This window comes from Fukomys damarensis, unplaced genomic scaffold, assembly GCF_012274545.1.
Source record: "Fukomys damarensis isolate Sample0158 unplaced genomic scaffold, DMR_v1.0_HiC HiC_scaffold_37, whole genome shotgun sequence".
NCBI classification, from domain to species: Eukaryota; Metazoa; Chordata; class Mammalia; order Rodentia; family Bathyergidae; genus Fukomys; species Fukomys damarensis.
The window spans coordinates 18,492,306-18,511,395 of record NW_022900949.1 but is presented as its reverse complement, the minus strand read 5'-3'; the positions used below and the strand labels follow the sequence as shown (position 1 = coordinate 18,511,395).

Sequence of the window (19,090 nt, the reverse complement as noted above, 5' to 3'; positions counted from 1 at the left end):
AAGAAAAGAAAAGAAAGAAAGAAAGAAAGAAAGAAAGAAAGAAAGAAAGAAAGAAAGAAAGAAAGAAAGAAAGAAAGAAAGAAAGAAAGAAAGAAAGAAAGAAAGAAAGAAAGAAAGAAAGAAAGAAAGAAAGAAAATGAACTCTTGGAAAAAAACTGGGTCCTATATTAAATGCTTTCAGAAAAACGAGAAACCTGTCGTTTTATGTAAAGCATGATTAAATTCATGGCACCATTTGAAGCCAATGGCAGCGCCAGTGGGGGCACTTGTTAGTCTGCCTGCACTTCCTAGATTGTTCCATCTGAGCAGGGGACACCATCCAGCCTTGATTCTTATTTTTCCAGGAACCCACCCCCTCAGCTAAGGCAGCCCGAACTGTGGTCCGCAGAATTCAGTGACTTCATTAGCAAGTGAGTAACAACAGAATCTGAAGAAAAAAACCAAGTTGATATCATCCTGCCCTCACTTTCCTCGGTGCCTTTTTCAGTCGGGCCTCTGGGCGTCTAACTCTAGTCCTGTTTCTCCTCCTTAAATAGCCCCAGCGGTTTCCCGTTTTCCGGGGCGTTGTCTAACTGTTCAGTGTGTTCATCCTGGGTAATAATGGCCCGAGGGCCCCGCGTGCGGACCAGTAGCCGGCCCCTGTGCAGTCCGCGGGGGTGTTCTGTTCACCTGCCTGTTGCAGGACACACTCGGCATCTCCACCTGCTCACCCAGTGTCGGCTCTGCAGCCCTTCATTTATCTGTCACTAATTCTCATCAGTCAGAGAATTCTCCCTGCAGTCAGTGAATCAGAAAATCGTGTTTATGAAAAGCGTGTGCATTTGAAATTCAGGGAATGCAGTCGATTTAGCAAATATTTAGCACAACTGCAGTGCCTCCGTGCTGGACTGGAAAGTAGGAGTCAGTGTTGGTAAAGCTCTGTCCCGTGAACCTTTCTCACAATGTCCTCATGTCCTCACCTTAAATGTACAGACCAGGCAGAACCTCGGGGTATAAACAGGAGGTCACTGAGATTCTGGGTGCCAGACTGTTCAGAAAGTGGAGGAAGGGCAAAGAAAGCAGAGAACCCAGCCATACGTTGGTTTTCCTAGAAGAATATCTGTTGTTGTCGTCTGCGAGCCCACTTGCGGAACAAGGTTCAGGGGCCCGGACTGGGAGGGCAAGGTGCGGAATCACCATGCAGACTCCGGGAGGTTTCTGGAAGCTTTCACTTTATTCAGCAAATGCACAGACTTATATAGGGTCAGGCGGGGGTGGAGCCAGGGTGGAGTCGGGATATTTGGCACATCGTTATTGGCCACATGTTAGTTTTGGGATTGTGTGCTTTAGGGGCTGAGGCAATGGAGTCAGGGCTTAGGAGGTTTGGAGAGGAACAGTTTATCTGTCTAAGGTCAGACCTCTACACACCCGAGGGGGCGGATTTTTGCAGCCCTAATAGGCCTCGGAGCTTTCTCAGGAGAGATGGGTGCAGCACTCCTGACTCAGCCAGACATTAATCTGATCCTCAAATATCCATCTGCACATTCTGGTAAAGGCGAGAGACTTAGACTTAATCGTTTGTAAGAACACAGATGGGTTGGTGATCTCTTTTTTCTTCACTGACCAGATATTCCTATTGAGGGCTGCGCACTACATACATGGCAGTAACATTTCTCGTCTCTTAGGGGAATCACTGGTAGCGTTTAAGGGATCCCCATGATTCCCAGTGTCTACCTCCTGTCGGCAGGACCCTTCCCTGCAGATTCTCAGCGAACTTGGTTTCTTTCCCGTATTCCTCACAGTCCCCAGGGAGAAACAGTTCCTAGTTTCCTCCAGGCAGTTAGTTCACAGTCTGGCCCAGCTACTGTTGCACTTTGTTCTTTTTCCACTGCTAATGTCGTGGCTCCGATTGAACTTACCTGTTCTGATGTCTTTCTTTCCAACTGATAGCAAGCAAGTTGGTGCTGAGAGCCCTAACTGTGCCCTCTCTGCTGCTGTCATTTCCCTGTCAAGCCACGTGCCTGGTACACACTGGCTGTTTGGGCAAAGTTTTACTTGAAAAAAATACTTTCACGTGGAACTCTTCAGACTACATAGATGTGAGTGCTACTGGTGTCAGAAATCACTGATTTGTGTTACACTAAACGGAAACTGTGAGCATTTGATCTTATTCACAGATATCATCACCTTTATTTGTTAGCATGTTTTAGCAACCTTAGAAAATATCTTTCTTGTCAAGCCCAGTGAAATAAATTGACAAATTATCATACCAGAAGTCTCGGCAGTGCTGATTTTAATGGTACTGTTCAAGGCAAGGCCTGGGCAGCAGTGGTTCCTGATCCTCGTCCTCCTCCTCCTCTCCTCTTCCTCCTTCCTTCTCTTCCTCCCTCTTTCTCCTTCCTCCCTGTTCTTCTCCTCCTCTTCCTCCTTCTGCTCTCCCTCCTTTACTTTTTTCCTCTTTTCTCCTGCCCCTTTTCCTCCTCATCCTCCTCCTCCTGTTGTCTTCTTCCTTTTCCTTCTTTTCCTTCCTCCTCCATTCCACCTTTCTCCTCCTTCCTACTTTCTTTTTTCTGTTCCTCCTCCTCTTCCTCCTCTTCCTCCTGCTTCTCCTTTCTCTCCTTCCTCCTCCTCTCCTCTTCCTCCTCCTCTTTCTCCTTCCTATCCTATTTTTCTCTTTTTTAATGCCCTCAGATGACAGTCCACTTTTCCATCCTTGTAAAGCCTCTGCATATCAGTCAGAAGAGTCTTGGAAAGTTGTAGAGCTTGAATCTCCAAGTGCAGTTTAAATGCTTCTGGAATGTAGTCACTGAGTGACCATTCAGCCAGTATTTGAATATCTCTAGTGAAGAGTGCCATGCTTCCCGAGGCAGCCCATCCCACCTTGATTCTTCTTGATACTAACCCGAAATCTGTTGCTCTCTTAAGTCTTCCAATCAGTGCTACTTTTTTTTTTTTGCCACTTGTGATCACTGAGAACTAGTCAAACTCCTCTCCCAAAATATTTGAAGACAGCTGTCACAGCTGATTAAATTTCAGATGCTCCTCCTGCGTTGTCTTCCCAGTTGCTCTCACAGCCCCACCCTTTCGCATGAGTGGGCTCTGCTGAACCCCTCAACAGGTTCGATTTCATCACTCCATGGACCGTGTGGCCTTAGAAACACTGCTGAGCCAGAACATCAACACCCTTGGGCTGTGTGGCCTCACTGTGCTGTCTGGTTCTGACTTGTCTGGGACTTCGCAGTGCAGACAGTCTCATCGCCATGCAGGATGCTTGCTAGGGCCCGAGGGAGTATTCCCCCTTCATCTTGCAGTTTGCTATTTGGTTGCAGTGTGCTCGTGTTGAGCATTTATGAGAAGTGTCACTCACCTAGAGTAAAGGAGCTTTCTTAGGAATATGTGTGACAGCTTCAGTACTTGTCATGGCTGTGTCTAGACGTCCCCCCAAAGCTTCCTGTGGTCATAGGTGGGGCTGTTTCAGAGGAGGCTGGATCTAGAGTGTGTGATGCTGGGACTGACTCACGGTGCAGTGCTAGGCTCAAGGGCACTAGGGTTAAGGGTGTGAGCGCTGCCTGTGTGAGTAGCCTGGATAAGATGTAAGGAACAGAAAGAGCTGTGGTCCTCCCTTGCTTACCTTTGCTGTCTTCTGCCTGCCATGAACTGTTTCTCCTCTGTGATGCCCCTCTCCCACACCACCCTGCCTTAGAGCTGGCCGATTATGGACTGAAACCTCTACGAACTGTGCGCCAAGTAAACTTGTCCTCCTTTAACTTTGGGTGTCAGGAATTTTGCCTCAGCAATGAGAAAAGTAGCTAAGGCAAAACTCTAACTTATCTAATAATCACATTTTCTTTCTCGCCAGTGCAGATGTTTAACAAAAGATTATGAAAAGCGTCCAACAGTGTCGGATCTTTTACAGCATAAATTTATTACTCAAATTGATGGCAAAGAAGTAATGTTACAAAAACAGCTAATGGAATTCATTGATATCCACCGCTGTGCAGGAGGTGCGGAGAAGGCCAGGTAAACAAACAATATCCCGAGTCCCAAAAATCTAAAGACTGAACACTTTGACAATGCAATAGTTGCTAGGATGAAAAAAATAACTCATTTGAATTCTTTGGTTGAGGACTGTTTGCATGGAAAGTGAATTTTACGTGTTGAGTTGTATCCTGGTTCTGGAACGATGACTGGCAGCATTTTTTGAAATGACTGAATCAGAACAAAAAGGTAAACTTTAAATAGGTAAACTTTATTGGATGATCGGTATTGGCATGTATTTTCTCTTTTGGTCAATAAATTAAGATGTCTTAAGCTTGAGATTTTTCAAAAGAAACATCAATCTTGAAAGAATTTTTGACAGTATTATTTACTGGTATTATTTTCTCTGGTTACATTGTAATTTCAAAGCATTTAAATGTCTTCACAGTTTCTATTTGGATTTTTAATAGTACATTTATTTTAGGATTTTAGAACAAAGGTACACAACACAGATATTAATCAAGTAGAATATTTTAATTTATAAACTTTTAGCATCTCTTCTAGGTGAGTATACCTTTTAAAGCAAAACTGGAATAATATTTCTATGAGTTCTACAGCCTGTGATCGTTCTTTGAATAGTGAATATTCATATTATTGATTATTTTTCTACCACAGAAAATTTTTATGGCTGCACAGCACTCCCTTGACTATTCGATAATTGATTTAAGATTTTCTCTGTTGGTAGATATTTAAGTCATTACTAATTGCTTTGGCCTTAGCAAGTAATACTGCAAAGAGTGTTTCAGGAATCTCTTACTGTTTCCTCAAGATAATTTCCTAGTGCAGGTATAGCTAAGTCAAAAAGTAGTGATCCATAATTTAAATTTATTCCTGAGAATCCTATTAGCTTCACTTTATCAGTACTTTTGGGAGTTGAAGGGAGTGACTAGAAAGTGGAGCATGACTTATGTGACCTCCCGCTGTGAGTTTCCGTGGCTATCATGGTTATCTCCTATTGCTTCATGCCATCTAGTTACCAGATGCTGTGGTAGAACTGCTTTGTTATTACCTCATGTGATTTTAAAACAGTTCTGAGGAAAATACTTTATGGCTCCCCATTTTCACGGTTGAGAAGAACTGCATCTTGTACAGATGAGTTAACCTGCATGAGGCTGTGAGGGTAATGAATGACTTCACAGGAACTCGAATCTTGGTTCCAAAGCCCAGGCCTTATCCAGAATACATTGCCTAACAATTACGGAGGATCTTTAGTGATAAACCTTGCCTGTGTGGATTTATAGTCTTGAGGCTGAGACAGAGTTCTCTCTACTTTTAGCGAGGAAAACTTAGGGCTGTGGGTGGAATTAAACTACGGATAAAAGGAGGGAGGCCCACAGTTACAGCGCCAAGGTGACTCAAATCATACGGGCTGTCTTTGTGTCTTCGTGTGAATGCAGTCCCATACGCTTCCTGGAGCCACCCTTCCCAAAACACACAAAATAAACAGCAACAAACACAGCCACTGGAGTGGGACATCCAGTGTCCAGAACTAAGAAGCATCTACTTGCCTGCTAACAAACAGGCCTCCTATAAGACTGTCTGGACGCTAACAGAAGATTCGAGACTCCCGGATCAGAAACAGACAGCCTGATCATTCATGGCTGAGCCGGAAGTGTAAGTTTCATGTCCACACTGGGTGGCAGTGCCCTCAGTCCCAGGAGTGGTGAGGACCTGTCCACGGGAATGCTGTGGACCCAGTGAGCTTGGCCTCGCAGCTGGAGAACCCTGGGGTTCTTCTTCAGTTTTGTCAGTTGTGAGCATTCTGCCTTGATCTTGCCCTGGAAGCAACATTATCTTCATCATCCTGGAAAGCAAATGGAGGCAGCATCTCCTGGAGAGAATGGACCATTTTTAAGCTCTGTCAGTCACTTTCCTCTCATGGCTGGGCTTCAGCACCAGAAAAGGAGGAGAGATCATTATGGTTCACAGTCTCAGAGGTGCTTGGTCCTGGTGTGGTTGGCAGAAACAGCTCCAGGGCAGAAACAGCTTGGCAGGGAGCCTGGCAGGGGAAAGCTGGCTCCTGTCCTAGTGGCCAAAAGCAGAGAGTGGAGTGGGGAGCTGGGGCTGTGGACGCCTGCCTGTCCAGGCCACTAGCCTAGTGACCTGCCTTTTCCCGCCAGGCCCCGCCCCTAAACATGAGAATTTGGGGGACATTTTAGATCCAAATGATAACAGCTTTTAAGATTATTTGCTATTCAAACATCATTGAAAATTGACTCTGGAACAGAATCACACACAATACATAAATAACCATGAGGAACCATGGGAGAATCATCTCCCGAGATCCAAGTATCAAAAGAGTGGCTGAGCTACACAGTGTTTGCATTCCAAGCTGGATTTTCTACGTTCTGGTGAGTAAAAGTTTTTACAAATGATTGAAAACAACTGTGTGGTAGAATAGTGCATCAGGCTCCGTGCTTCTGACACCGAATCAAAAGGTATACTCTTTATTCTCTTCGGAATATGGAGTATGCTTTCAGTATGAGCTTTCATGCCTTGCTCAGTCATGGAGAAACTTCAGTCACTATTCTGTTAAATACGATCCCCTCTCATTTTTACTTTTGACTCTTGAGAGATGACGGTTAAAAGTCCATAAGTTAGCTTGCATGCCTTGTAATTCCTCTTTCAGCTTTGCCACATTCTGCATGAGTTACTGGAAACTGTTTTGCAGTTCACTAATCATTAGAACTGCACCTAGTAGAGAAGTTATGCTACCTGTGAAGTTTTCTATGATGTCTCTAACAGTATGTCTATTTTTTATTTCTAGAATTTTTCATGATCTCACTTTTTAATTATTGCTTTATGCATAGCTGAAATGTCTGGTATTTGTACCTGGCTAGTTACATGTGGCTATTTTATCTTTGTGAATGTAATTCTATTCTGTTTCTCTTTGATTTTAAATATGTTTCATAAGTCACTTTCAGATTTATCTTTTAACAAGTGTGAATTGTTCTCTTACTGAGTTCATTTGTTTACTTAACATTTAACTTCTCTCTGTGGTTTGGGATTTTAGTTTATTCTGCCATCTTGAATGAGAGGATTTTTTTTTCCTTCTGGGTTTTTCTTTCTGAGTTCTGTGTTTGCCTTAATCCAGCTTCAGGGTTCCCCGGCCCTTCTGCCCCTGTGAGTTGAGGTCACTGCAGACCTGGTGGCTGAGAGAGCAGGTGCCCCCGCGTCACTGCTCTGTCCTGCCTCACAGGAAAGGAAGAAGGTTCCGATCTTCTGCTCCAGGCCAGGGACGCCTTCTTGCCACCACGCTGAGGTCAGAGCCTGCACTCCAGGTCAGAGGGTTCAGTTCCTAACCTTCCAGGCTTCTTCCACTTTTGGTCCTGGATTCTGAGTCAGCCCATGGTTTCTGTCTGTGTAGCCAACGGACATCCAACCTATTTCAAAGTTTAGAGCTTTGATCCATTTTTATCTTAGTTTAGTGCATGATGATAGCTATGGGTCTATTTTTTTTGCTTTTGGGGAGGTACCAGGAATGGAACTCAGGACCTTGAGCTTGCCAGGAAGATGTGGCATGACTGAGCTAAATTCCCAGCTCTAGTTTTAATCTTTGGCAAGTTGAAACCCAGTTTGTACAGCACCATTTATTGAAGAGGTTACCTTTCCTCCTATTGAAGAGGATATTTGGCTCTTTTGTCAAAGATTAGGTGGCTGGAGTTGTTTCTGCATCTTCTAATCTATTCCACTAATCCTCAATTCTGTTTCTTTGACAGTACCATGCTGTCTTTATCACAGTAGCTTGGCAGTGTAGTTTCAAATTGGGGATTGTGAAATCCCCTGCCTTGTCTCTGTTGCCTAGAATTGCTTTTGCTATTCTAGGTCTCTTCTGGTTCCAAATGAATTTTGGATTGTTTTCTATAGTTCTGTGAAATATGCTGTTGGACTTTCAATCAGGATTGCACTGAATAGCAGTTTTGGAAGCATGACCTTTTTCACTATATTGGTTCTTCCTACTCAAGAAGAAGGATGTCTTTCCATTTTGGTATCCTCTTTGATCTCCTTTTTCAGAGTTATAGTTTTCAAAGTGGATATCTTTACTCCCTTTGTTAGACTGAACATGATGTAAAAATCCTCAATAAGATACAAGCAAATAGAATACAGAAGATCATCAAGAAGATTGTACTTCCTGACCAAGTGGGATTTATCCCAGGAATGCAAGGATGGTCCGAAATATGTAAATCAATAAATGTAACACTCTATATTAACAGAGTCAAGGACAAAAACCATATGATCATCTCAATTGATGTAGAAAAAGCATTTGATAAAAGCCAACACCTATTCATGTTAAAACCCTACAGAAAATTGGAATAGATGGTCTTCATCTCAACCTGATAAAAGCCATATATGAAAAACCACAGCCAACATCATACTGAATGGTCAAAAAATAAAATCTTTCATGCTAAAATCTTGAACAAGAAAAGGATGTCCACTATCACTACTTCTTTTCAATATAGTTCTGGAAATATTAGTCACAGAAATAGACAAGAGAAAGAAGTAAAAGGAATAAACTTAGGAAAGGTAGAAGTTAAACTGTCATTATTCACAAATGACATGATACTCTACATAGAAGACCCCAGACACCCTACCAAAACATTTCTAGACTTAATAACCAAATTCCATAGCTGGATACAAGGCCATCACTCAGAAATCAATAGGCTTCTTGTACATGAATAACAGACACATAAGAGAGAAATTGGGGAAACCAGTCTTTTCACAATAGCATCCAAAACATGAAATGTCTTGAATATTTTTTTGCACAAGATGAGCAATAGAGATCTAGTTTCGATCTTCTACACATGAATATCCACTTTTCATGGCACTGTTTTTTAAAGAGGCTGTGTTTTCTCCAACACATATTCTTAGGCTTTTTGTCAGCATGCAGGTGACTGTAGGTGTTTGAATTTGTCATTGTGTCACCTATTCTGTTTCACTGGTCTATATGTCTATTTTTGTGCCAGTAACATGGTGTTTTAGTTACTGTGGCTTTATTATAGCACACTCGCATTGAATATTGTGATATATTCAGCATCGCTCTTCTGGCTCAGAATTGTTTTAGATATTGTGGACCATTTGTTTTCCTATACAAATTTTAGGATTTATTTTTTAGTTCTTTGGAGAATGTCATCAGTATTTTAGTGGGTATTGCGTTGACTCTGTGAACTGCTTTCGGTAATATGACCATTTTAACACTTATATATGCTACTGACCTATGAACATGGGAAGTCTTTCCATTTTTGAGCACTCATGTTCCAGTAAGGTTGAAAATATAAGAGAAGTGCAAACTGATCTTGAGCTTGGCATCACTCCTTTGAGATTTTAAATTCCAGCCTGGGCCACCTGATTTTCATGCTTAGGTCAGAGGCCTGTGCTCTGGGTGAAAGCACCTGGTCAGTCTTTTGGTGCCAACTCATTTTCAGGCTTTAATGGGAGGCAGAGCCTTATAGCTGAACCATTTTGGATAATTATTTTGTGCTGCTGGCAGTGGTTGGCTTTTATGTAGAATATTTAGGAGGCTCCAAAATGCTTTCTTCTACATATCCCGAACCTTTATCTAAAAACACTATTTAAGCTGTGATTTGCGTTTCTTGGAAATAAAAATAAATCTAGCCCAACATGTATTTGAACAACAGATTCCAAATGAAAAATTTCTTTCTGTGATCATAGTACTATTAACATGTTACCATTAAATATTTTGTATTTATATGCAAAGCAAAATAACCTCGCTACCCTTGTGTGATAGTGGTGATTAATACTGATATGTATACATTGGTAATTATTGCATATAATTGCCCAGAAACAAAACTGAATACTTACAAGGGTTTAGTCATTCATATAATTTCTTAGATCAAAAATATTGACGACTGTTGCAGTCATTCCTTTTGGCTCATTTATGTGGTTTTCAAGCCCAAATACAAGGTAACTTTGAGACCTGTCTCAAAGGATTAATAAAGGAAAGACGAACTTGAAAGTTGTTAAGCCACTTGTTGCCTGTCATGCCTGTCAGTTCTTTAGTGGGTGTGGGATTTTATACGCTATAAATTCACTCAAATAGGATTGTGATTTTACAAAACAGAGCAATGAAAGGAGAAAGTAGAAAAATCAATAGGAAGCAAAAAAAAAACTAGGTTCCCTCAGCGGGACGCAGGGCATGACTGCATCCTACTTTCTATTTTCTAGGTGAGATCGTTTTTCCTACTAGGCTGTCACAGTGAGAATCATCCCCCTTTGGGACACTTACCCCTCTTCCTGACCAGTGAGACTGTTACAGAGCTACCCCACCTTTTCCATGCCTATTGCCATGTGAATATTTCGTAGAAACTTCACCGTCACCATTTAGAATTTAGAATATTCTACTCCAAATTGGTTCTTCGTTTTTTTATTACGCTGCCAGCCCCCATTTTGCCAACCAGAAGTCTAGAGATTCTTACCTTGACACATTCCTCTCTTCCGCTTTCCATTCTTAGCTCAAATCAAGATTGAATTTCTGAGGTCCTCATTCAGTCCAACACCCACTGCAATAAAATCTTCGCTGCCGTACAAATGGATCGAGGTGACTTTCTGGCATCTCAGTATTTACTGAGGCCATTGTGTAAAGCTCTGGATAGAGGTTTCGCACAGACCTCAGACAGCTGAAGCCTTTTACAGAATCTGTGCTCAGGAACTTATTTTTCAGTAAGAGGAATAAAAAAAGCACAAAATATACACCATTATACAAAGTAGGGAGTTTGGGTCCCATAAAAGGGATACCACAACTGTCCTGTGAGAGTTCACGAGAAGACCGTTTCTGCTAGCAGGAACAGAAGAGCTTTGAATCAGCACTGCCAGGATAAACCAGACCTAGTCTTGTAAAAATAGTGATTAGAAAAGAATTAAAAGAATCATAGCACAGTGATATATGCACACCTATGTTTATAGCAGCACAGTTTGTAATAGCTAAAACTTGGAAACAGCCCATTTGCCCATCAGTTGGAAACTGGATAAAAAAAGATGTGGTTTTTCTATAAGATGGAATACTACTCAGCCATAAAGAGTGAGAAATTAGATTCATTCATAGGAAAATGGATACATATTGAGGATATACTCCTAAGTGAAATAAATAAGTCACACATGTGTAAATACCGAATACTTTCTTTGCTGTGAAAAACTATAATAGTACATAAGATCCTAATGGGATAATTAACAAAAGGGGCTAAAGGTGTAGGGAAAGTGGGAAGGGTAGGGGAAAGGTAATAAGGAAAAAGAAAAAAATATGATAAAATGGAAATAAAGTGTTTGTAAATGGGGAGGGGAGGAAGAGGTAAAGGGAGAGCACGGACAAGGGGAAAAAATGAGAACCAAGACCTGTCATATAGAGGTACAAGATCCCAGTAATGAATGTAACTGTATTGTATACCTAAAATGTACCAATAAACTCAATGAGGAAAAAAATAGTGATTAGAAGATGAACATGGTTGGTGAAAAGAGCAACCTGGGAAAAATGATGGCAGTGAGGTGATAACGCTCACAGAAAACAAGTATTTAGTCAAAGATGTAAGAGGAAAACTGAGAAATAGGACTGGAGCACTGTGAGGTGGCCAGGCTGTGAGAGCACTGACAGTCAGAGGGATGTGGCCCGAATTCTCCACAGCAGTGGTGGATTCCACAGAACTAAGGCACCTGCATGCTGGGAGGTAGGCATAATAAATAATAGATACACCAGGACAGACCACAGCAGTAATTTCGATGCATTTTGTTTGATCCCAAGCCCTTCTTCTCATTGTCCTCTTCCAACTTTAGATGATCATAGTTTTGGAGTAGGGGAGTCGGTTCCCCTACACTCCATCGCCGTGGATCTCTAAACATCTTCGGCTGGACTTGCCATTCGGCTGTCTTTCGGTACAAACCACCACGGTGCCCACGCAAACCCTCATGCCTGCTTGGCCCACCAAGGTAGCAGTTACCCCCACACGTACTCAGCTCAGTGTGTGTCCACTCTAATGGCTCTGGAAGCGAGATGAGGACTCAGGGTATCTCAGAACAGAAACACGTAGCTTTGGAGACAAGGTAACCCAGACAGGAGGCAGTTATGAGACCGGAAAATGTGTAACTAGCTTCATCACGAAACAACGGGGCTATTTGCAATGACTAGATTTGGGAAGTGAGTAGGAAAACAAAAAGGAACAACGGCTCACAAAAAGATTATTTTCATATTAACAAAAGCTAATGTTGAACCTAAGGATGGTGAATTTACTTCAGACATGATGTGCAGCTGGTAAGCTGGAATTGTCCAGGCAGCTAGTGGCTGGGGTTCCCAGATTTTGGGATGGGAAATCTGCTGGCAAATATTTATTGCTCTGCTTGCATGGGTTTTAAAGAACTGTTCTGTGGGAGGGTATGTGTGTGCACACATGCATGTATCCTCATATTCTAAGTCATATTTTATTTTAAAATAAGAGGTAAATGAATTGTCCCTGTAAGTACTAGGAAGAAAGGAATCAAAAGGGCTCACATAAGAAGCAGCAGAAAGTTTTAGAAAATAAGTTATAAGTTATTTGTCCCCTTGAAATGCTCCCTTGTGCCTCTAATCACTACTTCTATAGAAGTTCCCAGAATAAGAACTAAATAGCTTTTAAACGTGGTCTCCAGGAAGTTTATAAGAATTAGACAGTCGAATAAATATTTCCCGGAGGAGGCCACTACAAGTACCTGTGCTCCTAAGTAATGCTAAGTAAAGGAATTCAAACACACAGGAGCAGAAATTTGCTAATTAGAAAAAAAAACTGAATACCATATAAAAGGTAAGTTGATTAATGCTTCAAGCCAAAGCAGAGTGGTGGTACACTCCTATAATACCAACTACTCAGGAGGCTGAGACAGGAGGATCACAAGTTCAAGGCCAGCCTGGGCAACTTAACAAAACCATACCTGAGAATGTAAAAATGACTGGAGATACAGCTCACTGATGTAGCAGTTGCCTGGTATGTGTGATGCCCTGGGTTTGATCGCCAGTACTAAAAAATAATAAAACAAAAGAGTGAAGAACAGCCACACTGATCCAATCTGCCATCTTTATTGAGTTACAAATCCAGAGAAATCAGACCAGGAAGGGGGTCCGGGGGACCCACTTACCTTAGTACCGAGTTGAGAGCCTTACCACACCAGTGTCTTTGTCCTTTGGAGAATAAGCAGGTGGTTCTGGGCAGTTTTATGGCTGGAAATAATGTGGTTGTTTAGTTTAGGGTTCAGAAATCTAAAGCTTAAAGAAATCAAAGCCAATTATGGATGGGGTCCTGGCCGTGACTTAAGTCTGCTTTTCAGAGCAGCACTTTTTCCAGTTTCTGTATTCCTCACTGGTAAAATCAGCAATCACAAAACTCATGACAGACAGTTTGGGCTTTGATCTCTGTTTGATTTTTTCTGTCTACTTTGTATGTGGAAACTTTAAGCTTAAATTTTAACCTATGTCTTCGTTTTACTGCCTCTGGGGTTTGCATTCCTGAGTAGTACATTCACTGGTCAAAGAATCTTTGATTGTCAATTTCTTTAAATTTTTCATATTATATCTGTACAGTATAGACCGGAGAGATAACTAAGATTAAAATGGCCATCTAGTACTTGGAATGTTTGGTGTATAATCATTTAAGAACTAGATTTAAATGGTGTATTGACAGGAGTGGCTTTGGACTGTGGCCACTTGTGCTTTTTCATAAAAGAGGCTTTTCTGTCCACTTGTTCTGTTGTTTACTTTTAAGGGAGAGAAATAATTGATCTGTGATCTTTAACCAGCAGTTACTCTTACTCAGCTTCTATATAAAATAAGGCACGATGCAGGAGATTCGGATGATTGTGACTTTTTTACCCTTTTTTAAAAATCACACATGAGATGTATAGAGTTAGTCTGTGTTGCTTGACCTAGGCATCCTCTGTGACTTCCTCAGCCAAGAGAACACAGCAGAAGTAATGCTACGGTGGTACAACCAGGCCGTACCTTAAAAACCCGGGTCTGCTCTGTGTCCCTTGGAGCATTCTGTCTGACAGCCGGGACTACCATGAAGGAAACGTGGCGGCTTGAGACAGAGACCACCACACTCACAGGGCCCGTGGAGTCTCTGACCAGAAGCCTCTCTGAGAAGAGCCCGAGCCATGCCCACCGAGTGCCAGCTGTCTGCCTGACACTCTGCTCATCCCTTCGGACCAGTTCGCTGTCATGCAAATAATCCAGTTACCTTAGTCTACACCCCACGAGGCAAGAGGACCTCCCAGCCTGAACTCTTCACCCACGGAATGGTGAGCTGTCCCAAAACCATGTTCATGTGAAGCTGCAAAGTTTTGGGTTAATTTATTACAAATACCAGAGCAACAACAAAGGATACAACTCCCTAAAATCACCAATATTCACAGTACCCATCTGACTTGTTGCAAGAGTCCCAGCAGTTCAAGAGAAATTCAGACATGTTTGGACACCAACAGGATGAGTCTGTTCACAGAGGTGTGGGGCCCTGTGGGCCTCCTGAGCACAGAGTTAAGCCATGTTTCGGGGACCCAGGCTTTGCTAGGGACAATGTGCTCCAACGGGGGCCTTTTGCCAAAGATCTCGTGGTCGTGCGAGGTGATTGGCACAGATTTGACCCAGTAACAAATCTATAGTCTTGGAGGGAGTCAGAACATTGAACACAAACACTTACGAACTGTGACTGCAGCCCTCCAAACCAGCCTAATGAGTAGGGTAGGTGGCTGTGTTAGGCTGATGAAGGGTGGGTTACAAGTGAAAACTGAGAGAGCTATTTCACTCAGCCTGCAAAAGGGGAACTAGCAACTGTGTCTGCTGCATCTCAGTCAGCCATACCCAAGGAGGGACGCTCAGGTGGATTTCCCACCGGCCTCCCGTGCATGGAAAGGGCAGCTCCCGGGTGTACAGAGGGTCAGCAGCGCCGTGCACGGTGCCTGGTGAAGCAACTGGAGACGCTGTTTTGCTGCTGAGAAATCCTAGGCCTGGCCTGCAGGAATCCAAGCACACCAGGAAGGAGGAGCCCAGGGGATGCTCCAGAGTCACCAACAGGGTTCTAGGTGCCATCTGCCCAGCAGAGTAGGAAGGAGAACAACACCCAGCTAAGGGAGAGTGCTGTGACAGCGGGGTGCATTCTCGGTGACACATACAAGACATGCGTGTGCAGACCTGAAAGGGGAAAGTGATCCTGTGGCAGCCTGTGCTGCCCAAGCCGGCCAGCTTGCTTTCTGGTGTTATGCTGCTCTTTCCCCATGAGTGGCATGGGGTGGCCCGTCCCATACAACCCCAGGAGGCACCATCTGAACGCATTTCCGGCAAAAGCCTACACAGCACAGCGATGGCTGAAATGTGAATGGAGCCGCGGGGTTGTCCACTGGGATTGTGGACGCAAAGCCTAGGAACAGCGTAGAGACGCTTGATTGTGTCCCACATAGGCCCGTCTGTGACGTCAGCTGTGTAGTCAGGATTCGGCTCAGATAGAGAACCAGTGAAATAGAAGCTGCCCCTTGTGCGTTGTGTGACTTGGGTCCTAATTCAGCCTGCAATATCTTTGTCTTCCTGGATGCTTTCACAGAAGATTGCATTCACGTAATCTGTATCATCCTATCATGTTTCTCTAAAGACCATCCTACTTATTTATTAGCTTTTTGGTATCTTCAGCATTATTCGATGGAAGGTTGTTCTTCTCTGGTATTTAGGATGACCACATGCTAACTATAAATAGGGAAGTAGAAATTTTATCAGCTACTAGGCCCACATAAATAACAGACTGAAAGTTAATAGCAGATTCCACAATTCTGGTAATTTTAATGATTCCTAATAGGTTCTAGAAATCATTCACTGTTTTACTGATAACCTTGTCCATTTTAGCTACATTGAATTTACTCAATTCTTTACATATTTTAAAAATAGTTATTTTCTTGGAATTTTTAATTATTTTAAGAGGCCATTGAAAACTATTACATTTGATTTTATGGTATGAAATACCACAAATCTCATTTGTATTTCAATAGGAAGGGGGCATAGCCATATTTTATAAATAAAATAAAACAATTTCTCAAAAATTCCAGATGTATATTTTTTGTCTTAAAGTTGCTAGCCTATTTAAACAATTATTTCTCTTTTTTTCCCATTGTTTATTAAATATGTACAACCCAGGGTATTATCAAAAACATTAACGTTCATTATAAAGTCTCCAAGAAATATTGTAGTATTGCCTTTGTTTCAAAATAACAGTGACCTACAGTTTGACCGAATTCATATTTACTGTTGTTGCCACAAAAAAAGACACATTTGCATATAATTACCTTTACTGTGGAATCTGCAGTACCCCGCAGGAGGCAGATCCTGAGTGCACACGATGCCTCTTTTCTTCTGCTTCTCGTTTTGTGTTTGACAGTGAAATGAGATGCATGGGTTGAAAAACTGCAGAGCAACTGCTTTCTCTGAGTGTTACATTTTTATATAATTTTCCCATTACGCATTAGTGAAAAATAGAGATAGAAACTTACTAGAAAATGTGTGCTCAAAAGTAGATTCGATTAAACTTTTAACCACTTTTTGGCAGGGAAGGGGAATGAACTATTTCTCGAGGGTTGTAGTCAAGGCTTAGAGCGGAATGTTTTCGTCTTTGAGTAGAATTCAAAATGATGCATCCTTTATTCCTGACTACCAAGCACAGAAGATTTTTATCTGTGACTCTTCAGCTGTTCTAATCTTATTTGCTTGCCTATTTATTTTTCTAATCTCTGCAGAAAATATAGTGCTGCGTTTAGCAGAATTTTTCATTTTGGAAGATTCTGATTCACTCTGAAGTTAGCTATTATACATTTATATAAATAGAGCTGTTTTTTAAGTTTAAAATATCTGAAATTTAAATTCCTAATGTTTTTATTAGGAAAAAAGAAGTGGAAATAAGTAAATACCTAGCCATGAAAATTCCTGCCTTGGGAAAATAAACTGGAACTGGATACTGTTATTTGATGGTTGATTCTTAAGTAGATTTTTCCATGCAGCTAGTTTCTCTTTTTAAACAATCACGTACGCAATGCATGTATATAGACAGACATCTTTTGGCATCCATCCACAGGGAGTTGGTTGTAGATGCTTGCTGAGATACCAAAATCCACAATAGCTCGAGTCTTTTATAAAATGTCGCATTATATTTTTATATTCCACATTCTAAATCACGTCCTGATCACTTGTGATACCTTGTAAGCGTGAGTGCTATGTAAGTAGTTGTCATTGTTTAGGGAATATTGACTTTCAGAGAAAGATTGTAGATGTTTAATATGGACGCAATTTTTCTTCCGAATACTTTTGATCTGTGCTTGGTTGAAGGCATGGATTCATAACCTGCAGATGTGTGTCACATGGGTGATTCCCTGACTGTCGATGCCCCTTGGACTTACTGAAATAGAGTGGAAGGTGATTGTGTATCCTGCTTGGGGGGTATTAAATTTAACACATCAGTTAAATATCGTCGAAGTGCTGCTGGGCGTGGCAGTGCATTGCTGTAATCATTGCACTCTGGGAGCTGAGGCAGGAGGATTGCAAGTTTAAGCCTAGCATGGGCAAATGAGCAACTTAGTGAGATCCTATCTCAAATTTTTTTTAAAAAAAATGTAAAAGCCTGGGATTGTAAATCAGTGTGAAAGCCTGGTTCAGTCCTCAGTACTAGATAGGTAGGTAGATAGGTAGATAGGTAGGCAAGCAGATAAATGGCCAAGGGGAGCTGACAGGTGGTCCGTTTGGTGCACTAGTCCGGACTCCAAGGAAGAAGCCCTGTTGGAAAGTTACTTAGTCATGTGCTTATGGAGGTGGTCAGTGTCACTGCACTGGATGAAGTTACTGTTGGGAAAGAGAAATGAAGGCCCAGGGCAGATCTGCAGAACACCAGCTTCTAGGAAATACCAGAGGAGGCAGAACCGGAGGTTGAGGGAGGCAGCACAGGGTGACGTGGGCTGCTCCGAGCCGTGTGAACTACCTTCACCCTGCCAGAGGTTGCCGAAGGTTCAAGAGAAACAGATGAATCTTAAACTTGGCCACACAGAATTCCTTAATGATCTGCACAAGAGCTGTCTCATTGGAGTGGGCCGGGAAAGAAGGCAGACGCAGGGCAGAGAGGTGGAGACGTGCGCTCCTCTCCAGCAGGGCGGCCGTGAAGGGTGAGGACCGGAGCAAAGGCTGTGAAGGATGCAGGGGGGAAGGGGAGAGGTTTCAAGGTGCAGATGCCAGAGCTGGAGCGTGGCTGAGGGCTGAGGAAGTGGCCGGGGTCCACTGCACACGAGTAAGCCGATGCAAAGATGGAATCCCTCCCGCCTGTTTGTAATTACTCCGTGAAGTCTGAGTGGGGTCGTTAGCCGGGAGTTCCAGGGCAGATCATTTTCCCGACTGCATGCTCCCTTCTAATGGTGCTGCAAGTTTTAGTAACGCGTGTTTATCTGCACAGATGAAAGCATATCTCTAAAGGAGCATGTGTGAAGGAGGAAGTGCTTTGGGGGAAAGAGGGTGACTAAACTTTAGCGGTGCTGGGTGCCTGTGACACCTGTCACTGCAGTTGATCTGGTGACGTGGCTGGCCAGGCTGCGCTGTGCTTCGCGCCACCATCTCTTTGGAAATGTGTCCTTAACATTTGGCCAAAAACGTCAGATAGATAAAACTACTCTTCCAAGCCACGCCAGTGAGAGCCAGTAACTCTCACTGGTTCTACCAGCTATCTTGATTACTGAAATGTAAAGGTGGATAAGGAAATGAACACAAAAACACTGATGAGATTTGGGCTGAAGAAAGATGGTTCTCTACCCCCAGTGGTGCTTAGGTCACTTGAAGTGATAGAGCTTGACATTTACGAGAGCATTTTTAACCAAAGTGAAAGCAAATAAAGCTGTTCCTCTTCAACAGTACAACTAAATAATAAGGATGAAATTGAACTTGGAGCTGCAGTAGTTGTTTCTTTTTTTAGTGTGCAGAACTGAAGCACGCAGAGCTATAATAACCACCCCTCAGGGTGCTTGTGACCTTTGACGGCACAGAAAGAAAACATTCATAGTCTGAGGTCATGTCTCGCCGGTATTGCAG

General features: G+C 42.5%; 1 protein-coding gene across 1 annotated transcript in view; it reads left to right on the top strand.

Moving 5' to 3' along the window:
* Myo3a (myosin IIIA) overlaps nt 1-19,090 on the top strand; it is a 173,536-nt gene that overhangs the window by 42,993 nt on the left and 111,453 nt on the right. The window contains exons 7-8 of the mRNA XM_010614690.1: nt 345-410; nt 3,844-3,999. Coding sequence (XP_010612992.1) covers nt 345-410; nt 3,844-3,999 — 222 coding nt within the window. The remainder of the gene's footprint in view (nt 1-344; nt 411-3,843; nt 4,000-19,090) is intronic.